The sequence below is a fragment of the Oryctolagus cuniculus genome, chromosome 14 (genome assembly GCF_051225735.1).
Source record: "Oryctolagus cuniculus isolate XC-2025 breed Fujian yellow rabbit chromosome 14, ASM5122573v1, whole genome shotgun sequence".
Classification (NCBI taxonomy): domain Eukaryota; kingdom Metazoa; phylum Chordata; class Mammalia; order Lagomorpha; family Leporidae; genus Oryctolagus; species Oryctolagus cuniculus.
The window spans coordinates 81383704-81407790 of NC_142880.1; the positions used below are offsets into that span (position 1 = coordinate 81383704).

Below are 24087 nucleotides of genomic sequence, written 5' to 3' on the forward strand. Positions count from 1 at the left end.
GGCTCACCCCCCAACTGGCCGCAATGGCTGGGGATGGGCCAGACTTAAAAAAGGAGCCTGTGGGCCCTGCACCTGCATGAGAGACCAGGAGTAAGCGCCTGGCTCCTGGCTTCGGATCAGCGTAGTGTGCCAGCCATAGCGGCCATTTGGGGGGTGAACCCACGGAAGGAAGACCTTTCTCTCTGCCTCTCTCTCTCTCTCTCTCTCTCACTGTCTAACTCTATCTGTCAAATAAAAAACAATAAGAAAATAGGAGTCTGCAGCTCCTCATAGGTGCAGCGTGAGTGGATACTGGTTGTGAATAAAAGGCACAACCATCCCTGGCTAGCCACCAAAGCCAGAGCCCCTGGCTCTCTCTAGGCAGCTCCGGGTAACAAGATTGCTATGTGGCCTGTTCCATTGTGGTTGCGTCTCCTGGAAACATCTAAGGAACTTCTGTTCCCATCCGATTCCTAACTTACCCTGCCCAAAGTGGAAAGAATCACACCTTGGCTTTGTTTGGGGCTAAAGATCCACTTTTTCCCTCTCCTCCCTCACATCTGGTAAGTCCATATTCTCTGTGCAAGGGACCACTTCCTTGGAAAACAAACAAAACATTGCACTCAACTTCATCTATAGAACCGGTAAATTCAAACCAGAGTTATTTTTTAAAAAGATTTATTTATTTAGGGCCGGTGCCATGGGATGCTGGCACTGCAGGTGGCAGCTTTACCTGCAAAGCCACAGTGCCAGCCCCACCAGAGCAGTTTGGATTAAAGGTAGCACTAAACTATTATACAGAAAAATAAATATTCTCATATATTTTAGGCAATAGTTGCTGTGTTAGCTGTATTTTCCAAAGATGCTACAATAGTTCTCCTGTGCCACATGCTCTTACAATGAGGCCATTACATTCCTCCTTTGGGGAGTGGACTGTGCAGAGGAAGTGATCTCTGACTTCTGAGGCCACTGATGAAAGTGGCCTTTCTATGCTCACTCCCGAAGCTTCAGCCTGATGCCCCCTAGACTGCCATGTTGTGTGAGGAAGCTCAAGCTAGTCCAAGTGGAAGTGCCACATGGAGGGCATCTGGCGCTACCTGGGGGAGAGGCCCAGACAGCCCCCAGGTGCCTCTGCTTCCCCTGTTCCAGTGAAGCCACACCTTGACTGCAACAGCCAGAACCACTTAGCTTCCCAAACTGTTGATCCTCCAGAATGGTCAGAGACAGTGCAGTACTGCAGCTTTGCCACAGCTTCAAGTCACTCAATTTTGGGGCAATGTGTTAGGTAATAACAAGCTGTAAAAGCTTGATGACTAATATTATTTATATAATGACTACAAAGGATACATAAATAGTATGCTGAATGGAAAAATATATAATACATAAAAGTTATATATATAGAATTACAATATACAATTTTTTTAAAAAATTTATTTAATGTATTTCATATATTTAGATTCAGGAACACCCTGCCCTCCCTCCACCCATGCCCCCAACCTTCTTCTTAGTCCCTCTCCTATTCCCACTCTTATTTTTTACAAAGATCTATTTTCAGTTAACTTTTTACTAGTAAGATTAACCCTACACTAAGAGTTCAACAAATAGTATGAAAGAAAAAAAAAAGTTCCTCTACAGCTGAGACAAGGGCTGTTAAAAATTCACATCTCAAAGTGTCAATTCCACTCCTATAGATTACCTTTTAAGTGCTCTATTAGTTACCACAGATTGGCGAGAACATATGGTATTTGTCTTTTTGGGGTTGGCTTATTTCATTAAGTATAATGGTTTCTAGTTGCATTCATTTTGTGCAAGTGACAGGATTTCATTTTTTATTTTATCACTATGTAGTATTCCACAGTGTTTATACACAACATCATTTCTTTATCCAGTCTTAGGTTGATGGACATCTGCCTTGATTCCATATCTAGCATTGTGAATTGAGCTGCAATGAACATGGGGGTACAGATAACTGTTTCAGATGCTGATTCCTTTCCATTTGGGTGAATTTCCTAGGAGTGAGATGGCTGATTTCTCAGATATCTCCATACTGTCTTCCACAGTGGCTGCACCAGTTTACCCTCCCACCAACCGTGGATTAGGGTACCTTTTCCCTACATTCTTGCCAGCAATATAAATCATTTTGAATGAATACACATCCAGACTGTATATAATCATATAAGTTATATGTGTGTATATATATGCATCTATATATGTACACATTTAAAAAGTGTATATATGTGATTGATAATGTGATAATGCTAGGCAGTACTGGCCTTAAATAAATGTGTTCAATCACATTTCCTTTTTGAACAATTGTATGCACTTGTATCCAAAAATAATGGTTCATCATGGAACTGGATTCTCAACAGCAATGTTACATCAGTTGACATCTCAACTTCACTTCTTATGTTCTTTCTTATGGATAGAGTCTGATTTCACTGGGGTGGCACTCCCAGCTTCTCTTGCAGCTAGGGATGGTCATGGGAGGCGGTTTTGCAGTAAGGGAAATTGCTAGGGAGAGCTCCTGGGAAAGCTTTTTGGAATGAAACAACCTCCTCTGTCTTACTTGGTACACTAGGAGGCACATGAAGACATATTCTTTCCTTGTGGCATAAATGCAGACTTTCTCTGTAGCTCTGCCCCTCCCCAGAGTCCTTGGTGACATGGCACAGTGCATTACAAAAACAGCACATCCATGATCTGCTCCACCCCACTGCTTCTCACAAGAAGGAAACCTAGTTAAATGAGGGTGGCAGGGAGGTCTAGGCTCCATGTAAGCCACTCTTCTCCAGGCCTTCTCATAACCAGACTCGCCAAGTGGTTTCTCTGGTAACAACCTTCAGTGGCTCCCAATGAACATTCTTGATTGTTGTAGCAAAGCTAACTACTTAACTTGGGAAAAACCAGACACAGCCAGTGTGTAATACACTTCTCATTTGTACTCTGAACATAGGAAGCGTAAAATAAATGCGTGAAAAGCTTTGGTGAGGTGAATATTCAGATGTTCAAAGACATACATGCAAGCAGAATTCAGGATGAAATACACACTCACAATTACATGTAATAACCATAATTTTATTATAACACACAGAGAAAAACAAACTCAAACTTTGACAACATACACAGTTTCCCATGTCTTCAAAAAGTTGACAGAAGTAAGGGTTAATTGAGGGCACGTAACTTCATAATTTTATAATTTATATAACAATACAATATACTCAATCAAGAAGTCTACTTAAGTATAAGACTGTACAGTGGCAATGCTCCACAGCTATTTAAAAATTTGTATTTATTTACAGTACAGATACAGGTTCTCAAGGATTCACAGAGTCTTCGGCAACAGACTCGATTTTACAATTGAAAGTTGGGCTTGTTAGGTAAGCAAACCCAAAGGCAATGCAGTCCCGAAAAGTGGGAAGAAACCCAACAGAAACTCCCCGTGAACACACAGAACCTCTTGGACAAAACATTTCCCGTAGAAATTCTATGTTCAATGACCTTCACGTTGGCCTTCTGATGTTTACGTGGAGGGTGCTTCTGCCAACTGCCATGGCTTCTCGTGGGATATTCTGCTCTCCATTTCGATCGTAGCATTGAGAATGCCGCTTCATCACTGCTGCTGTTGGTTCACAGGAAGTCAAACATTTTAAAGACTATCAGGAGATTAGGGGAGGTTGGAAAGTGTGTAAGAAAATAAACCGAATGCTCCTTGTTTTTCTTCTTTTAGTTCTGCTTCCGTGTGGTCTTTAACCTACTTGAATCTCTGGAAAATATTGGTGTTTCACAGCACCTGGCACACCTCGTTTTAGCACAGGTTGCATGTGCAAAGCCCAAACAGTACAGACCCAAGGAACCCTGAGACCTTCACAGTGAGATTAATTACAGCAGCTGCTCCAGTTAGCGCTTCACTTTCTCTTTATCCTTTCTTTTAAAATGTAGGAAATTCTTCCCATTTATCAACCCTCATCTTCTCATACTGTAAGAAATACAATCGCTCAAGGTCACTTCATGGCGAATTACCTTACGGACCTGGTAAGTGTGAGGCTAAAAGGCAGTGGGGTACAGCAGTGGACTAGAGGGAGACCTGGACCCTGGGGTTCACAGTCAGTGACGGCTCAGGCATGGTTGTGGAAGCAACACGGAGTGCCACACAGTAACCGGGGCTGTGAGGACTCCTTGTTCACAGTCCTACAAACACAAACAGTCCTTCAAAACTGAGCACAAATAGAACAAGAAAGAACAAGCAAAAACAAAAAACTCCACACATATCCAAATCATTTTATTTCTCAGACAAAACTCTATTGACCAGTAGTTGTGGTTCTCCAATAAGAAAACATAAGAACAAGGGGATTTTTGAAAGGAGTAATTTTTAAAGAAACCAAACCTATGTCAAATGAATTTCAGCCCTTCTCTGTATGATTTATATATATGTTTGAAAAAAAAGAAACCCAGGCTGTTAATTCAGAAATCTGGAAAATACTTTTCCATGCATGTTTATCTACAACTCTAGCTATATTTAATCCATTATTATGTTGCCTGTCTGGCTCTCTCTGTGTCAAAGGAGAAAGCCCTCATTTATAACACCGATCTCCCCTTCAGCACTCTGTGCCACAGTTTGCCGCCAGCTGCTTCACCAGCCACCCTAACCCCATCTGGAAACTGTGTATAATACACAGGCTAAATGATTTATGGCTTACGGGTACCCGCAGCATGCCAGTGATATGAGCATTGACGTATCTAACGTATATATTTAGCCAAGATAATCCTTTAAACCACAACAACATGAGAAAGTGGTATCCTAAGACCCAGCAGATTTCCCCCACTGAATTACAGTTTCTTCATTGATGAACACACCTCTTTCCAGAGATATCCAGAGTTAAATGTAAAATAGTAATAGCAAAGTATTCATTAACCCAGCAAAACAAATCACCTTGTTTCCAAAATAATATGAACTTTACCTTAGTGTCAAGTGCATCAGTGTACTAACCAAAAGCATTGTTACTTTGAAACACTCCATGCAGCAAGTGTGGTGAGGAAGTCTTATCAGCAAAACTGGTGGCACAGTCTCAAAAGATCCATTACACATTATCACTAGTGATTTTTAGATGATAACTTATCAAAACTTCACTTAATGGTTACCTGTGTTAGCTCTTTGGAACGGGAGCTGGACTCCCAAGTAAATATAGTCAAGGAGGGACAAAGCCAGAGCCCACAGCCTGAGGTTTCTAGCCCTGGCAGAAGGAAGCTACCGTATCGCATGGGTCTCTGCCCGTGTTCCAAATATCGAACGATATTTTTCATCTATCCTGGACTTCTTTGACGACTACTGTATCACTTCACGTCCTCCTGTCACTTTGACAAATTGTATTAAACAAAACCTTTAGATTAGGTTTAAAAGTTGCTGAAAAACTCCCAGTTGCTTTAGGCTCTAGTTATCAGAAGACGGGTTGGGAGCTTTGAGCTCTCATATATCAGAAATCCCAATAACTTATCATAAAAATACAAGCTCTTGGTTTTGAAAAAGATACAAAATGCACTGCATAGGTAAATATCTCTTGATTGTCACGGAAGTCAAGATTTCAGGCTCGATCACAGTCTCCTGGTGTGCTTGCTGTTTCAGTGCTGTTTGTTTCTGTAGCTTCCGTGTCTCACAGTTTTGGGCAGCCTCTGACCCTTGGTGTAAGCGCGGTACCAAAAATGAAGAAAGAGCAGCAGAAAGATGCACCCGTAACTCATAATGACATACAGAAACACTGGAAACTGGTACTTGCAATCCTCCATGAAAAAGAACTGGCCTATGTGGATGGTGACAATGACAAACTGGACCTAAAGGATGGAAGGGGAAAGGGAGTTGTTCAGACGCGGAGGTCGGGCCCTCCCCAACCGCCCCCAGGCCACTGCTGGGGCAGGGAACCTCGTCATTAGACAGAAGTGATGATATGGATGATCTAACATCAGAACCCAGAGGGGAGCTCCGTCCTGCCCAAGCAGTGCAATTCTAGGGGCCCGATTTCCATGTTCCCGGAGCTGGGCACCCCCAAACCACCCAGGGAGCCCAGAGAGTCAGCTTCTCTGATGTCCAGTACTGCCTTGTGGCCTGCTTGTCCAGGATGGTTAGATTTCAGATATTCAGCCCTGCTTATAGGCCAGGTATTTTAATTTTGTGAAAAGAAAAACATTCAAATTAATCACCCTATATTCTGGAGGAGTCAAAGCACCCCTGGCTCCTCATATGTGGCATCTGGCCTCCACCCTCGCAGAACATGGTAAGTCCTGGCTGCCCACTCGGGAGGGGATCTGCAGGGAATGAGGGCACCAGTGTCGTCCTCATGGTGCTCAAAGGTTCTGTGGGCCAGAAGATTCCACTTTATCCTAAGAACATTTCTAGGCTAACATTCACATTTTTTTTTCAATATATTTTCCCCCTGATTAGAAGGCATAACATGTGTTCTACGAAAATTTTAGAAAAGTAGATTCTATAAAGAAACAAACAGCAATTCTCACAATCCATCCAGTTATAGCAATGGTTGAGATTTTAGTTTTAGATTGATTTATTTATTTCAGAGGCAGAGTGACAGAGAGAGAGGGAGACAGAGGGAGAAATCTTCCACCTCCTGGTTCACTCCCCAGATGCCTGCAACAGCCAGGGTTGGGACAGGCTGAAGCCAGGAGCCAGAGCTCCACCCAGGTCTCCACATGGATAACAGGAACTTAAATACCTGGACCATAATCTGCTAAAGGAAGCTGGACTGGAAGCATAGAGTAGCCAGGACTCAAGCCAGGTGCTCCGATACACGATACATGATACAGTGTCCCAAGTGGTAGCTTAATGCACTGTGACACAATGTCGGCCCTCACGATGGTTAAGGTTTTCATATAATTTCTTACTATGCTTCCATTGTTGTCATCAATGTTCCTGTGTTATCTCCAGGAGTTTTTATGATATTCCTGCTACAATTATTCCTCACATTTATAGAAGAGGAAATGAAGTCTTAAAAGGATAAGAAATGTTCTCCAAATTCTAAACATGGGTGAGTTTCTGTGTAATTGACACATTCAGAATAATAATGAACAAATTATTTTTCCCATGGGAGAGTGTTTTCACATTATTAAAAAGTTTTATAATATTTAAGAGACTGTTAAGGGGAAAAAAAACACAAAATAGTATCTGCAGTATAACACAAAGCATGCAAAAGTTATACACATACATGCATAAAGGACCAAAGCTGGATGAGAACAAAGTAAAAATATTAGCACTGATTATCCTTGGGTGGTGGAATGTTTTTCTTTCTCTTTGCTTAATTAAGTGTTCTAATTCCTATGCAATGTTACTTTACAAAGAGAAAATACATCTTTAAAACAAACTGGGCCGGCGCCGCGGCTCACTAGGCTAATCCTCCGCCTGCGGCACTGGCACCCCGGCTTCTAGTCAAGGGTGGGGCGCCGGTTCTGTCCCAGTTGCTCCTCTTCCAGTCCAGCTCTCTGCTGTGGCCCGGGAGTGCAGTGGAGGATGGCCCAAGTGCTTGGGCCCTGCACCCCATGGGAGACCAGGAGGAAGTGCCTGGCTCCTGGCTTCAGATTGGCGCAGCGCACTGCTGACCATTTGCGGGCTAAACCAACAGAAGGAAGACCTTCCTCTCTGTCTTTCTCTCTCTCTCTCTCTCTCACTAACTCTGCCTGTCAAAAAAAATGTGAATGATTTTCATATTTTATAGTATTCTAAAGTATAAAATACATTTCTGGGGCTGGCACTGTAGCACAGCGTGTTAAGCCACCGCCCATATCAGAGCATAAATCTGCATCCTGGCTGCTCTGCTTCTGACCTAATTCCCTACTGCACCAGGGAGGGCAGTGGAAGATGACCCACGTAAAATAGCTTTGTTCCTCACTTCTTCATGGTTGATCATTTAGATTGCTGCCAATTTCAGATACAACGAATAAATCCAAAAAGGTATACTTTGATCTTGATTAAAGATCCTTATAATGAATAAGGATTCTCATTTCATTTCATATATGGTGTTAAAGAAGGATTTAGGATCCTCACTAAAACAGCACTCTCTCATCCGGGAGAACATGTTATATGAACGTGCTAGATTTCATTTAGCAAATGGTAGGATTTGAATAAAACGAAAGTCCCACAGGCTTTCTACTTTCCCCTTGGTGTCACTGAAAGAATATGACACCCAGTTTATTACAGATTGCACATCTGGAAGCATGAAGATGAAGAATTCCCTGTTTAACAGAAGACAATGAAGTTTAAAAGCTTATCATCCTCTCAAACCACAGTCATTCTTCAAAAAAGTTCAATGGCACGTATCTTTAGGATCGATGCTCTAAATGTATCATTTGGTATAAACTGAGTCCCTGGCCTCTTTCAAACAGTGTTTGCTCACGTGCAGTACCCAGACTTCTACAATAAATGCACACTGCTCCAGCCCTCTACACCTTTAATCCTCGCAATGCTTTTCCCGGATAGGACAGACTCACCAGCGTTAGCTCCAGATGACAGGCACACAGGAACCCTTGTTTTTTCCCTCAAGGTAATTAAGATCCAGAATCTGGAATTTCTAACACCTGCTTTAGAATTATGCCTATTATCTCACATAACTTTGAGACTATTTTGATAAAAAATATGTTCACTTTTTTTAACAGATGCATGAAAGTATATAAAGACACACATGCTGGGCCTGCGCCGTGGCTCACTAGGCTAATCCTCCACCTGCGGCGCTGGCACCCGGGTTCTGTCCCAGTTGCTCCTCTTCCGGTCTGGCTCTCTGCTGTGGCCCAGGAAGGCAGTGGAGGATGGCCCAAGTGTTTGGGCCCTGCACCTGCATGGGAGACCAGGAGGAAGCACCTGGCTCCTGGCTTCGGATCGGCGCAGCGCGCCAGCCGCAGCAGCCATTTGGGGCGTGAACCAACGGAAGGAAGACCTTTCTCTCTGTCTCTCTCTCTATCACTGTCTAAATCTGCCTGTCAATTAAAAAAAAAAAAAAAGATACACATGCTAGTTTAATTGTCTGAGCTTCTTGCTTAACAAATATGTTGTATTTTCAGTAAAGCTGCTGACAAAGTTCAAATAACATAGAAAGGATAATGGAGGCAGCGATTTAGGGGCCAGACGTCGTACCCCCACTGTTTTATAAACTTTGTTCTTCACTTTACAGTATTCCACTTCATAGTGACAACAAGTGACTCTGGCTTCACTTCACATCTGGCTCTAAAGAAAATTAATTACTTACAAGCTGTAATGATGTCAAGTATTTTTTCCACCACACATACTTCTGGTAGGCCGGTCCCAGTGCACTCAGTCCATAGTAGAAATACATGACCACGTGTACAACTGTGTTCACAAAGGCATGGAATGTTCCCAAACCACCTGGAAAATAAAGCGATTATAACATGAGGGCCTGTTCCTTAAAGTCAGATATGTTTCTGCCTGCACTGAGACTGCAGTAAATTATTTCTTAGATTTTAGTAGAAACAAAAGCATTCATGGAACATCAATCCTTTTAGTCATCTAACTACAGGGAGGTCAATAATGTATTTCATAAAATACAAGATGCAAATATTAAAAAATAAATTAGTATGTCTTTGTTATGCCTTAACTTTATGAATGTCTTACAACTTGGGCTTACTTTGGCAATTATAATATATTGCTGAATAATACAAAAATTATTTTAAAGTCAGGTACACAAAGTACAGTATCTTTAGTACACAAACTGATGACTTTCACACAAGCACACAACCACTAAACCATCACCAAGAGCAAACAAAGAATGTTCCTAACACCATGTTAGATTCCCATATGCCTCTGCCAAGAATACATTCTACCCAAGCTTGCCTTAATTCTGACTTCTATTATCCACCGTGAGTTTTCCCTGTTACTCAGCCTACTACAAGTGCAATTACACAAGATGTGCTTTTCGGCGCCTGCCTGCCTCCAGTCAATGTAATGTGTTTACAATTCAGCCTGCTGGGGGCAGGTAGGTCCTTTGTCCTTTCACCCTGTGCAGTATGGCACCGGATGATGACGCCACTGTTTACCCCTTCTGTTGAAAGCAGGTTGGGTTGTTTCCAATTTGAGTTATTAAAAATTGAGCTGTTAGGAATATTTTTGTGGAATTTGCATGGAATGAAATTTACTTTTCTATTCTCAATAATTTTCATTAAATATTTTTCATGCCACAGGATTCTGGCAGTGAAACCACTGGCTTTCATTAGTAAGCTATGCCAAATATGCTTTAGTCAATTTTTATTTTTCTAAAATAAGCCGTGCTTGTCTCCTCCTTTCATATGACTATGTGTTTCTACTTTTTCCTTCTCTTCTAATATCACCACATCTCCTGCTGATCAGCTCCAACTTAGAGACAGAGAATGCTTGAGAGTGTTGTGAAAGTTCCAATTATCTTTAGGAGGAACAGTGGTACAGGAGAAAATGTAGCAGAGTGTTCAGCTGACAGCGTGGAAAAGACGCCCAAAATTTCTGTCCTAGGGCCTCTTTCCTAAGAGGCATGATCTAGAAGAATCTGTATTCTTTTTCTAAGAGACTTATTTATTTGAGTTACAGAGGAAGAGAGAGAAGGAGGGAGGGGGAGAGAGAGAGAGAGAGAGAGAGAGAGAGAGAGAGAGAGAAGAGAGAGAGAGAGAGAATCTTCTATCTGCTGGTTCATTACCCAAATAGCCACAAGGCCAGGCTGAAGCCAGGAGCCTGGAACTCCATCCGGATGTCCAACATGGGGCCCATCATCCCCGCTTTCCCAGGCATGTTAGCAAGGAGTTGCATCAGAAGCAGAGCAACTAGAACTCAAAGTGGTACTCCAATATGAGATGCCAGCTGCCTAAGTGGCAGCTTAACCCACTGCATCACAATGCCAGCCCCAGAACCTGTACCCTTTATGCACAGCCTGACTCAATTTAGTAATGTTGACCTGCAATTCAACATGTTCTATAAACACTCTATTTGCTTAATTATAGTACTAAGTTCTAGAAATAAAGCAAAAACTTCATAAATTTTAATTAATTATGATAGAGGAAGAACTGAATTAATAAACACTATGAATCATGGAAAGTTTAAACAAAAATATAAACTTAACCACTTCTAAAAAAAAATATCTTGGGCCAGGTAACATGGCACAAATGGGTTAAGCCACAGCCTTTGATACCAGAATTCCAAATTGGAGCAATGGTTCAAGTTTCTGCTACTCCAGTTCTGATAGAGCTCCCTGCTAATGTGTCTGGTAAAGCAGCTGATGATGGCTAAAGTTCCTGGGTCCCTGCTACCCACGCAGGAGACATGGATGGAGTTCTGGGCTCCTGGCTTGACATGGACCAGCCCTGGGTGTTGGGTGCATTTGGGATTTGGGGAATGAACAAAAGGATAGAAGTTTCTCCCTCTCTCTTTCTCTCTCTCTCTCTTCCCCTCCCTCCCTCCCTCCCTCCGTCAGTCACTCTGCCTTTCAGCCAAGTAAATAGATAAACAAATAAATCATTTTAGAAAAGAAAAAAAATCTTTTTTTTTTTTTGACAGGCAGAGTTAGACAGTGAGAGAGAGACAGAGAGAAAGGTCTTCCTTCCATTGGTTCACCCCCCAAATGGCCGCTACGACCAGGTGCTTCTCCTGGTCTCCCATGTGGGTGCAGGGCCCAAGCACTTGGGCCATCCTCCACTGCACTCCCGGGCCACAGCAGAGAGCTGGACTGGAAGAGGGGCAACTGGGACAGAATGCCGCGCCCTAACCAGGACTAGAACCCGGTGTGCCAACACCGCAGGCAGAGGATTAACCAAGTGAGCTGCGGCGCCGGCCTAAAAAAAAAAAATCTTAAAACTGCTGCATAGCAGAAGCAAATTACTTTGGTAAAAATTTTAAAATGTTAGCTACTACTATTGCTAAAGCACTCCCTTAAAATAACCTGTTTAAATAATAATATTTAAGTAAATAACCCAAAGCCTCATTTATGCTGTCCTATGCTTCATAAACTTTCTTTTCTTCAGCACAGTGATTCAAATTTTATCTGATTCCTTAATTATCACAAATCATGTGAGAAGGAATGGAATTAACGAAGCTTATGAACAACCTCCCAGATTTTATTATTCACATTTGGATTAGTCTTTGTTCCCAAGAGAAACCTGAATAAATTATAGCAGCATGAAAACACCTTTTTAAAGATAATTTAAAAATAGAATAGTTGTCTATTTCTCGTGGTTTAGGAGCCAAGATGCTTTTCAGGGGAATAAGTCAAATACCTGTCAATTCCATTTGTGCCTCATGGGAAATCCATTTTACCTTGATAAAGACCTGCACCAGAGCCTTCCTCACTGAGGTGCCCACCTTATAATTTGACTGACTGTTTTCCATTTGGACACTTGAACAAATGCCCTCGAATGAGAAGCCTATGGAAAGGAATTTAACAAAGCACAGCTAGGAGGGCTTAGTAAGATGTACTGATCAAAATAATCTATCAAATAAAAGCGATGCTATTTTCCTTACTTATAATCATTTTTTGATGTTATTTTAATAAGTTTGTTCACAGAACAATTACATCTTAATTGGTAATGCTTTTTTAGATTTCCTTCAGAAGGTTCTAGTAATAAAGTATTTTCTAAACTTGCTTTCTTCTTTATGACAACAGATATGAAAGCAAACACGCCCAAACGAATTACACTGGGTGCCATCACACTTCAGTCCTTTGGTTTGGAAAAGAAATCAAGGAATCACCGGGGTATTCATCATAGTTCTCCATATTTCTCTCTAAGGGAGTGTACACATAATTAATATAAAAACCTGTCACAGAAATGTTTTCATCACATTCAAAAGAAAAAGTGATTATTATCCCAGCGAGGAGCACAGCAGCCATGCGAGAAATGACATGTGAGACAGAGAACAGCTCTGATCTGGTTCTTGAACAGAGCAGTTTGAATTAGACGGTTCCAGCCTACAAAGGCAAAGAGCGCTTGCTGCTGCTGTGTGTGCTACTGAAAAGGTATCAGGCGAGCTGCACAAGTGTGCGGTTCCACATGCAAGACGAACAGAAATGTCAACACACAGAACGTACGAGGCAACAAAACCACTGTCTTTTCTACCATTTACACTTTGTAAGAATGAAGGGAGATAAGGGTATGGGCAAGGAATCTACTATGAAGTGATTGATGTCCATAAACATGGTGCCATTTACAAACTGAGGAGCATCGTAGCTTTAAACCTTTGTTACTGAAAGCATTGTTTTTGGAATGTAAGCTAGACTACTGATGGGCTCAAAGATACTCAGTATAGAAAAATTGGAAAAGATAGAGAAGAATAAGAAGGAAAGAGAAACACTTTTGGTTTCAGGACTTTCGAATTTTATATTGTTTGTATTTTGGGATATTGTCTTCTAATCCTTTTGCTGTTATAATTATTTGTCAGTCTTATAGTATTAATTCTCATGGAAGAAACTGAAATAAATTATGAGAGTATGGAAGTACCTTTTCTAGCATCCTTTAAAATAGTCATCTATTTTATGACAACTTGGGAATCAACCTGCTTAACACAAAAGTTGAACTAAACGCCTCTCAACATCATTTGCGTTACACACAAGAAATCATAACCACTGTCGTAGTGGATGTTCAGATATTTTCCAATTTTTCACCAACCCAAATAAGGCATCAATTTCTATCACTGTAGAAAGAACTAAGAGACATGATATGAAACTGAGAGAAAACAGAAATAGAAAAGTAAGGATAAGAGCCACACAGATTGCATAATACCTTTGATTTGTGAAATGGACACAACTGAAACCACCTTGCTATCAATGTCAGTTCAACTTTTATCCTAACATTTATTCTAACAAGCACTTACAGTTGCTTAAAAAAAATCTCAATAGAGGAATGCCAATTTGGCAAATGGATGTATTTTACCTACTGGGAATACTGGGAAGGCCAATACCCCACAGACCCTTTACCCAAGTGCTCAGCCCTTGTGGTTCCTGCAGGTTCTGGCCTCTCCTTGCTGCTGGCTTCTCCACGTCCTCCTGTGCTCTGAGACACGCAGATTTCAGCCCCTCCCCCATGCCTAGAGAGTCGAACTCTAACACGCGTTCCTGAGTGGTGGCTCCTCTTTTCCTGGAGTCTAGCAGAGCAAGAGGGTGGAACTGAAGTCAGCTGTGCATAGGAACGTGAGAGCCGTGACTACTATGGGCTACAGGCCTACATGAAAACTTCTTAACCTTTGGAAACAAAAATAAACAAACTCAACAACTGAGGGTCACTAAGGTAGAAGACTTCCTCAGGGATATTACTTATTTAAAATTTTATGCTAGGATAAAATGGCTTCCTGTTTTCCTCAGTTCCAGATGTTCAGAAGCACAAAGCCAAAACGAAACACACACAAAAGAGCCTGTTTGCCAAACTTTTGATTTCAACTATTTTGGAACTAAAAAACACTGCCTTTAACACATCCTTTGATAAGGTAGGATACTTTGGGAAGTCGGGGTAACTGTAATTTGAAACATTTTTAAAGAGCTGTTAGGGGGTGAGGTGTGTGTCAGTTACAGGAAATGCAAAGGCAGAGCAGACAAGGAACTCTAGACAGACAATATACCTTCCTGTGGACAGAGAAGGAACAGCCATCCAACTACATTTCCATAAAGCCAAGGCTTTTACCAGTTCACTTATTTGTTTATTGGTCATTTACTTAAAGACGTTTAATAGAACTCTGGGGAAAAAGAATAAAATCCAGACCCAGCAGGGAATATATGCGGAAGACTGCGCTCAGAAGTCAAGTGCATCAGGGAGGGGGGAATCCAGGAGGCCCACGTTCACATTTCAGGTCATGATTCATGAAAGTCGGAAGTGTAACAAAGCGATGCTTTGATTTTTGGAGTTTCTTATAAACCACGTTTAAGGACAAGTTTTTGTCTGTAACACACAGAAATGTTATTGTTTGCAACACACATTGTTTGATCCCAGCTTTCCCTCGGCTACCTGCAGCAAACTTTACTCCGAACCACCAGGTCCATGGCATAATGGTATGATGGAAGACATGAAGGAAAGTCACTTGGCTATTTTTCTTACGCAGAACAAAAAAGATCTGAAATAATTTAAAGAAAATCAAGTTCACATAAAATCATGCAATGACTTATCAAGCATTACAAAAATACTGCCTTAGTGCAAGCTATTTCACATACGATTTCTTTTGACATAGTTGCTTGATAGAATGCTTATGGAAGCCGCTGATTTTCAAGGGGCAGCACAGTAACTAGTATGAAGGAACTTCAGTGTGATGTCTAGTCATGGAAGAGCAATTAAAAGGTGAAAGGAAATTTCAGGCAGATTTAAAACCAAAGATATAAGGTAAAGAGTATGGCCAAGACATACTGAAAGAAATGCTATTGGTGTAAAAAAAAAAATCCCACTGGATTTTGAACTACATGAGAAAGCAGAGGAATCTTAATTCTTAGGAATGAACGTATGCTACATTGGTTTCTAATATATCCTACCAATTTGGGTAAGGGAGTAGGCAAACTGAAAGAGGATTTGCAACAAAGCAAAAGTCAGCAAATTTTATTAAAGAATGACAAAGAGGAAAAAACTTGAAGAATTAAATTGAGAAAAAAGGATGGGAAAGAACACAAAGTTGCATAGGAGAAAAGAAGTGCAACAAAGGCACCACACCGATTGAAGGTACTCAGAGGCTTGTAGGAACTCTACAGATGAAAGGGCAGAATCCAAGAAGTGGGAAAATATTCCAAAAAAGCAAAACTCAGAATACGGCTAAGTTAAGATTTAAATACAGGGCTAAACCAAATAGCAGGCAGAAAAGTACTGACAGGAGTTATCTAAGAAATAAGAAATGCAGTTTAGGGAAGGACACAGAGGCAGCAACAGTTTCCTCATGGAAGCTGCAACTGAGAACATGCAAAGCAGAAACAGGGATGCCACAATGCATTTGTTTACGCACTACGCACATGGAAGAAGGCAGCCCGGTGCAACAGAAAAGCCATAGACGAGCAACCTGGGTCCTCGTCCTCATTCTCCTGGGCAAAGCACTGAACGTCTTGGCTTTCACTTTCTTCAGAGTGATGACTCTGGACTAGATCAGTGACTCTCAATCTTGGATACATATTACAATGTCTGAGAAGCTTTTTAAAAATAGCCATATCTGAGCTCTAGTCCAGACCATTTGGCACTAAATCTGGAGGTAGAGCCTAGGTTATTCTCGCAGAGTCCCAAGCAATTAATTCTCCTGCACCATGAGGGCTGAACACCAAACTGGCAGGGCTCTTGAGCAACAGCATCAGCACTCTCTGAGATCACGTTAGAGATACAAATTCTTGAGCCCCATCTCAGACCTAATGAATCAGGAACTCTGGGGTGGAGGCCCAGGCATGGGTGTTTACACAAGCCCTCCAGGCGCTATGTGCTCCTCTGTGCACTTCCAGTTCTAACATTGTGGGATGGTCAACTGAGGTGAACCCATGGAGATTTTCTACAAGAAATACAAGTACAGTGGTGCATTTTCCAAAGAAATTACACCCTGTCAGTCTCACACTCAGAACTGCATCCACTTGCCACAGAGATACCATAAATATCTACGTTTAGGAAGCTGTCCTGGAAACAAAATCTCAAAGCTTTCTCCTCTCATTACAGACCTAAGCCACAGCACTTGCTTCTCCAGAACACAGTCATCCAAGTTCAGAATCAAATCTCACCAGGGTCTGAAGCAGGGAGAGCCAGGGCCCAGGAAGCACAGAGTTCAGAGAGGCAGATGCAGACAGTTCTGGTGTTCCTCAAATCCCTAATACTCCAGGAGTAACTTAACATCCCTGGGTAAGTTCGTGAAGTATTTATCCTCTTAAAGGAGCCTGGATTACATAGTGCTTGGTGTGAGGAAACCAATGGTCAGATTTCTTTATTTCCTGAACTTGCTTCCTAAAACAACTGCCATCATATACATAAAGATGCAGTTTTGTGTTCTATTTAACAGTTACGTGCTTATCTTTATCAGGTGGGACCTATATAACAAAAGCCTTTGGAGCTTGTTAAATATTAAAAAAATTATCCCGAGTGTTCTCTAAAATTTATGATAATAAAAGGTTAAAAAGATAACACTAGCTCTGCCTGAGGACAAGAGATAACCAAAGTTATCAGACAACTGAACTACAGCAGTTTATTGCTTTCATTGAAACATCAAACATATACCAAATGTGGTGACCACATACTCACAGTATCTAATAGCTCAATAAACTTGGAGAAGTAATAAAGCCAGCAGGTGCGTGCCATCTGCAGAAACACACATAAACATGAATTCATTTTATTTGCTGCAGGGAAAAGCATTTTTAAATCAGCATAAAACTTACCATCTTACCCATTTTTAAGCATACAGTTTGGTGGTATAAGGTATATTCACATTGCTATATAACTACCACCACCATTAGTCCAAAAAACTATCCATCTTGTGAAACTGAAGCTCTGTATCCATTAGACACCAAATCCCAATTTTTCCTTCTCCCTCGCCTCAACCATCATGCTGCTTCCTGTCCCTATGATTTTGACTACCCCAGGTACCTCATATAAGCTGAATCCTGTAGTGTTTGTCCTTTTGTGACTAGATAGTTTCACTTGGCATAATGTCCCCAAGGTTCATCCTCACTGTGGCATGGGTCAGAATTTCCTTCCTTTTAAAGACTGATTAATATTCAAGTCTATGTATACACCACATTTTATTTATCTGTTCATCCATGCATAGATATTTGGGTTGCTCCCATCTTTTGGCTAATGTGAATAATGCTGTGAACATGAGTATATAAATACGTCTTTGAGTTCCTGCTTTCAATTCTTTTAGGTATACACTCAGAGTGGAACTGGTGAATCTTACGGCAATTCTGTCTTCCTTTCTTGAGGAATCAAATATGAATTTATTTGTAAATCCAATAAATTTAAAAAGATACACATTTTAACTTTACAGAAAACTACCCATCTGATATTCTTTAGTTCTTTCCTTTAATTTTTAGCTTTTTGCACCAACTCATGCAATCTGATACTTGAATCATTTACTGCTCTGAGTTTACATTCGACAAAGTTTTGATACTGATTTTGAGGTACAAGCTGTTCCAAAGGGAAACTTACCCTCAAAGCTGTGGGTGACTGTGAATAGTCAACAATCTCACATCGAAGTGAGTAACCTGTACCCCAGCCAGACATCACAAACTGCAAGAGAACAGATGCACATGAAAGAAGGAAGCATTCGTTCAACAGCTACAACAAAGGTAGTTTTGACTGTGTCTGTTCATTACGTTATCCGCTGAGCCAGCAGTTGGTGCAAAAGCAGCTGGAACAATTACAAACTACAAACATGCTTGATATCAAGGATTTGCAAAACTGCAAGCTCATGTATTAGCCCTCTCACTGTGTTCTGACCAAAATGCCTGTTTCTTGGAGTGAAATCCTAATACAGTGAGGAATGAAACACTGGGAATGTTTTGCTTAAACATCTTTCCACGTGAGTACATGTGTTCGTGTACTCTCAGAGCTGGCCCTGAATCAGTGTTTCTGGTGATGTCTCATCTGTCAACAAATAAATGGGCAAACCAAAATTCTTCAATGTATGCATAAGGTAGCTGCAGCACCTGGGCTTTTCCTGTTCATGATAATAGGGATAATGTAAATAGCAGCCCATGCGCCACTACACTTTTCTCATTTAAAATCAAGATTGGCCACACATATAACTTAGATATTGCTACTGCTCTGGATTCAGAAGAAAAGTAAGCAGAAAAATGCTCTTGTTAACAATAAAAGTGCAGTCTGGCAGGCCTTAATTCCAACACACCCACAAAGTGACCTTTGCCTGGTGTAAGAAAAAGCCTATTGTTGATAAGTCTGAGCTCCAATTCAGATTATCCTGACATTCTTCTAGTTGATGGTGAGAAAGTCTTCTGTTAAAACAGTATCTGAAAATGAAAAGCCAAGTGCTTTAATTTTAAATCAATACATATACTAAATGGTTGGCTTAATTTAGGGCACTGACAGTATGATACGTTCTTCCCTTTTTCTGACTTCTTATTCTTATTAGTGTCAGCATATCCCTGGGACACTTTCTTAGAATAATGGTTATATCATTTTCTGCCATTGAAGTAAACTTTAAATTTATATTTTGAATTACTTTTAAAGCTAAAAGTATAATTTTACAATTAATTCTAAGAACAAAGGCTTATGCTGCACCATCAGAGTAATATTTTAATGATGCAAAGAAAAGAAACTAAAGGGGGGCTGGCACTGTGGTGTAGGTTATGCCTCCACCTGCAGGGCCAGTATCCCATATGGGCACTGCTTCGAGTCCCAGCTGCTCTACTTCTAATCCAGCTCCCTGCTGATGTACCTGGGAAAGCAGAGGAAGATGGCTCAAGTGGTTGGGCCTCTGCACTCATGTGGGAGACCTGGAAGAAACTCCTGGCTCCTGGCTTCGGCCTGGCTCAGCCCCGGCTGTTGTGACTATTTGGGGAGTGAACTAACAGATGGTAGTGGTAGATCTCTCTCTCTCTCTCTCTCTCTCTCTCCCCTTCTTTTTATCCCTGCCTTTCAAATAAATAAGTAATTCTAAAAAAAGAAATAAACTAAAGAGAGGAACAATTATTAGACTATGGTATTTAAAAACACACTTTTGGGGCCAGCGCTGTTCCCTAGCAGGTAAAGCCGCCACCTGTGGTGCTGGCATCCCAATATGGGCACCGGTTCGAGTCCTGGGGGCTCCACTTCTAATCCAGCTCTCTGCTATGGCCTAGGAAAGCAGTGGAAGACGGTCCAGGTCCTTGGGCCCCTGCACCCATGTGGGAGACCCAGAAGAAGCTCCTGGCTCCTGGCTCCTGGCTTTGGATTGTCGCAGCTCCAGCCATTGCAGCCAATTGTGGAGTGAACCAGCGGATGGAAGACCTCTCTCTGCCTCTGCCTCTCTGTAACTCTGCCTTTCAAATAAATAAATAAATCTTTAAACACACCCACACACACACCCACACACACACAGTTGGCTTAGGTGTTTGTCCTGGTGATTAAGACACTTGTATTCCATATCAGAGTGTCTCACTTTGAGTCCTGGCTCCATTTGCCATTCCAGCTTTTGGCTGGTACACACCCTGGGAGGCAGGAGGTTGGGTCTCTGCCACCCTCATGGGAAACCTGGATTTTGTGTTCTTGGCTCCTAGCACCATCCTGCTCAGCCCAGCCACTGAGGGCATTTGGTTAGTGGATGGGTGCTCTCAATTCTCTCTTTCTCTCTGTCCCGCACACTGTTTACTTGATGAATTAGGAAATCTTGAAAATTGAGACTCAGAAAAATATAGGATACACATCTCAGAGATGAGAAAGGTATCTCACAAAACAAGTCAGCAGATTTCCCCCAGGGAACAAGGGAGTGCACACTGAAACAGCTAATTCTGTTTTACAAAAATCGCGCTCTGTCAACGAGTGTCCGCATCTCTCTTGCACTCAGGCTCACTTGTGACTGATGTGAAAAACACTCTAAGTGCAGGAACTATTTACTTAGACTGAGACGACTGAGTCTCCTCTGCACCCTACCCCAAACAAGCGCTACGCTGAACAGGAGAAGCTGTGGGACGTGGCCTCCTGTGGGGTGTCTCTTCACCAGGCTTTGGTGCCAAGGAACTAGCCCAGTCAATCTCTGTAAAGAAGACACCTGAGTTTCTGGTGCTTCCCGTTCCCTGCGCATCTTGGGCTCAGCATCTCTGGTGGTGGTGTCTGCCCTGTGTACTCGACGAAGTCATGGTCCACACAGCAAGCCCTGTGTGTGGATCCGCCTTTAGCAGGCAGCATGCCGCTTGGCTGCACCAGGGCTGTGTCAACAGAAGGTGGAGCTTAATGTTTTTCTGATACTCCACTCAAGAACATTCCAACTACCTGTGACGCTTTTGACATACATGTCTATATGCCAGGCCAGCAATACGAAGATGTAATAATTCACACTTGGCAAGCAGTAAGCACTGGACATAGCATGTAAGTAACTCGAGCATTATGTTGAATGGAAGACAGAAACTCTCAGATATTTTAAACCTTCTTTTATGTTGTAATTGACAACCTAAGAACCAAAACTGACACATAACCTAAGACTACCAGCGTGTAAAGGGACCCGGGAGACTATCTAGTTCAATTTTGGCTTTATTTGTAAAATGAGAGAACCAAGGCCCAGCGTAGTTAAGTGACTTCCAAGGATCTGGCAGCTAGTTAGTAGCAGAATGGAGGTCGACCAGTCCCTGAGTGTCTGGCTTCCAGGTGTGTCCCATCACACACTGCACCCTTTCTCCGAGGACCTGCTCCTGGCAGCTACCTTCCCTGCTCCTTTTCCTTCTATGACCCTTTCCCTTTCAGTCGCTCTCACTCCAGAAGCACCTGTATGAGGAGCCTGAGAGTCAATTCCGGGAGTAAAGGAGAAGACATGGAAAGCTAAAGAACAAGCCCTGACTTAGGGAGCTGTGAGAGATGAGGCCAGAGTAGAGGCGAGGTGGTCGGATTGGGTAGGCTTGAGGCAGGAATTGAGTTGTCAGGACGCCAATGGACAGGCTATGTTGTCAACAGAGCCCACGCTGGGCCCGAGAGCCCCAGTTGGGACTAAGCATCAGCTCTGCTAACCAGAATTAAGAAAAAGGATGAGGAGGCCAACCACAGTTGGGAAAGAATCAGGGATCCCAGAAAAGCAGATATGCAAGGGCAGCTGAGACACATGAACAGTGCAGGGTCGGGGTGGAGGGAAGGGAGGAAGATCCATAAATCTGTTTTTGGGACTGGAAAAGCCCCATCTCTCTCTCTCTCTCTCTCTCTCTCTCTCTGTCTTTTATTTAAAGATTTCTTTACTTATTTGAAAGGCAGAGTCACATAGAGAGACAGAGGGAGAGAGAGAGAGAGAGAGATTTTTCCATCCATTGATTCATTCCCCAGATGGCTGCCAACAGCCAGGGCTGGGCAAGGCTGAAGCCACGGAGCTGGAAACTCTACCTGAATCTCCCATGTGGGTGGCAGCATCCCAAGCCCTTGGGACATCTTCTGCTGCTGTCTCAGGTGCATTAGCAGAGAGCTGGACTGGAAATGGAACAGCCAGGACTTGAACCAGTGCCTGTTGGCACAGCAGCTTAACTCACGGTCCACAATGCCAGCCCCAAGTCCCATATCTCTCAACAACAATTCATGGACAGGTTTCCTCACCTACTGTTTTATATTTTCTGTCTCCCCAAAGCCTAACAAAACCAAAGCAAACCTGGTCACCATTCTATAGCTCATCAGAGCATGCGGAAACCATAAGTTCCCCCTTTGATGATAACTCATTACAGGGTCAGGACGAACTCTGATGTCAGAACAATGTGGGTTCAAATATCTGTCCTCCACTTACCAGCCATGCTACTTTGGATAAGTTACTTAATTTCTCCAAGTATGAGTTTCCTCAAACTTAATATTCAGTCATCTGTTAAGGCTAGCTATGTGCAAATCCCCAGACTAGATGTTAAATTTTCTCACTACCTGCGAGGTAGATTATACTGAGATTCTTTAAAGACTATTACTTGGCTAATGCACAACAATTTTCTGGTAAATCTTCACTCCAGTGAACTCAATTTCTAAAATTCTTTAATTCTCAAAGGATCATCCCATAGTCAGAACAACAAACACAATGACAGATAAACAGGAAGACTCAGGTAAAATTATCCCATAGGAATGAAGACACTTGCCTCATAACACATATACACAGAAAAGAGCACTAGGAAAAAATTGTATATTATCATCGTTTTCTTGAGTTCAAAGGGCTTTCGATTCTCCATGAGCTTTGGTCCCAGAGACGTGACAAAATAGACATAAAGTCCCAGGATGATGGTTTGTGGCAAAGGCGAGGACATGAGGAGCCAATCTTCAACTCTTGGATCTAGGAAAAAACAATATGTAAGTGCACCTACTTAGCCAAGAGATAACTGACAGCAACCAACATTGCTTTAGGAGAGAATCTAGGTCCTAATGTTGACAGTAGCCCATGAGTATCTTTAGAAGGGGTGAGGAAAATCACTATGGATAGTGAAGCTCCCCTGGGTTAGAAGCAGTGGGGAAGTCATCATCCTTACACTTCAAAGAAGGACCAGGGCCAGCATTGTAACACAGTGGTTCAGCTCCAGTCCATATCCCATCTTGGAGGATGGGCTCATGTCCTGGCTATTACGCTTCTGATCCAGCTCCCTGGTGATGTGTCTGGGAAGGCAACAGAGGATGGCTTCTGTATTTGAGCCCCTGCCACCCACATGGGAGACAAGGATGGACTTCTTAGCTCCTGGCTTTGCCCTGAACATTACTTGGCTGTTGCAGCCACTTGCAGAGTGAGCTAGAACATAGGAACACTCTTTCTGTCTCTCCCTCTCTGTCTCTTTGCCTTCTAAATAAATAAATAAATCTTTAAAGGTAAAAAAAAAAAAAAAAAAAAAAAAAAAAAAACAGTAGTTACTAGAACCCAGAAGGAAAGAGTCATGTGGAGGAACCTTCCCCAGAGAGCAACTGTGTTTTAGACTGAATGTTTGTGTCCTCTTAAAACTCATGTTGAAATCCCAACCCCAGTGTGATGCTATTAAGAGGAGGAGCTTTCGGGAAATAATTATGCCATGAGGGTGGAGCTCTCACGAATGGGATTAGTGCTTTTATAAAAGAGACCTTGCCTGCCCTTTTCCCACCATCTGAAGATTTGATTAGTTGTCAGCCTGTAACCACAAGATGGCCCTCTCCAGAACCCAATCATGCTGGCCCCAAATCTCAGACTCCCAGCCTCCAGAATTACGAGAAAAAGATTTCTGTGGTTTATATGACATTATATCAAATGTGCCTTAGCTGCCCAAACAGACTGTGACTATCAGTTACAAGATTTCAGCCAGCCCCAAGACAACTCTACAAGTAAGCGACCAAAGGAAGAGATACTCCAGCTCCCCCCACCTCCCTCTGTCTCGCATCCTGGGCTCTCTATTTGCTGAACCCAACCATAAAGCAGAGGACACAAGAGCAAACCCAAGAGTACAGCCCTTGTGGTCATTCTCCCACACCCAACACAGGATACAAAGCGGACCTGGAGATGACCCCAACAGTGTTCCTCCATTCATCTATATT

The 24087-nt window shown here is 42.2% G+C and overlaps 1 protein-coding gene across 5 annotated transcripts in view; it reads right to left on the minus strand.

Moving 5' to 3' along the window:
• Positions 1-3033: 3033 nt before the first annotated feature.
• Positions 3034-24087, minus strand: part of ELOVL7 (ELOVL fatty acid elongase 7) — a 103370-nt gene continuing 82316 nt past the window's right edge. For 4 of the 5 annotated variants that reach the window (XM_051853762.3, XM_051853763.3, XM_008262255.4 and 1 more), the window contains 6 exons: positions 22680-22870; positions 18082-18162; positions 17179-17235; positions 14938-15043; positions 9219-9355; positions 3034-5805 (listed from right to left, as the gene is read on the minus strand). In XM_051853762.3, the coding sequence (XP_051709722.1) occupies positions 5596-5805; positions 9219-9355; positions 14938-15043; positions 17179-17235; positions 18082-18162; positions 22680-22870 (782 nt within the window). In that variant the 3' untranslated portion in view covers positions 3034-5595. The remainder of the gene's footprint in view (positions 5806-9218; positions 9356-14937; positions 15044-17178; positions 17236-18081; positions 18163-22679; positions 22871-24087) is intronic. The other variant, XM_051853764.3, reaches the window with a different exon arrangement.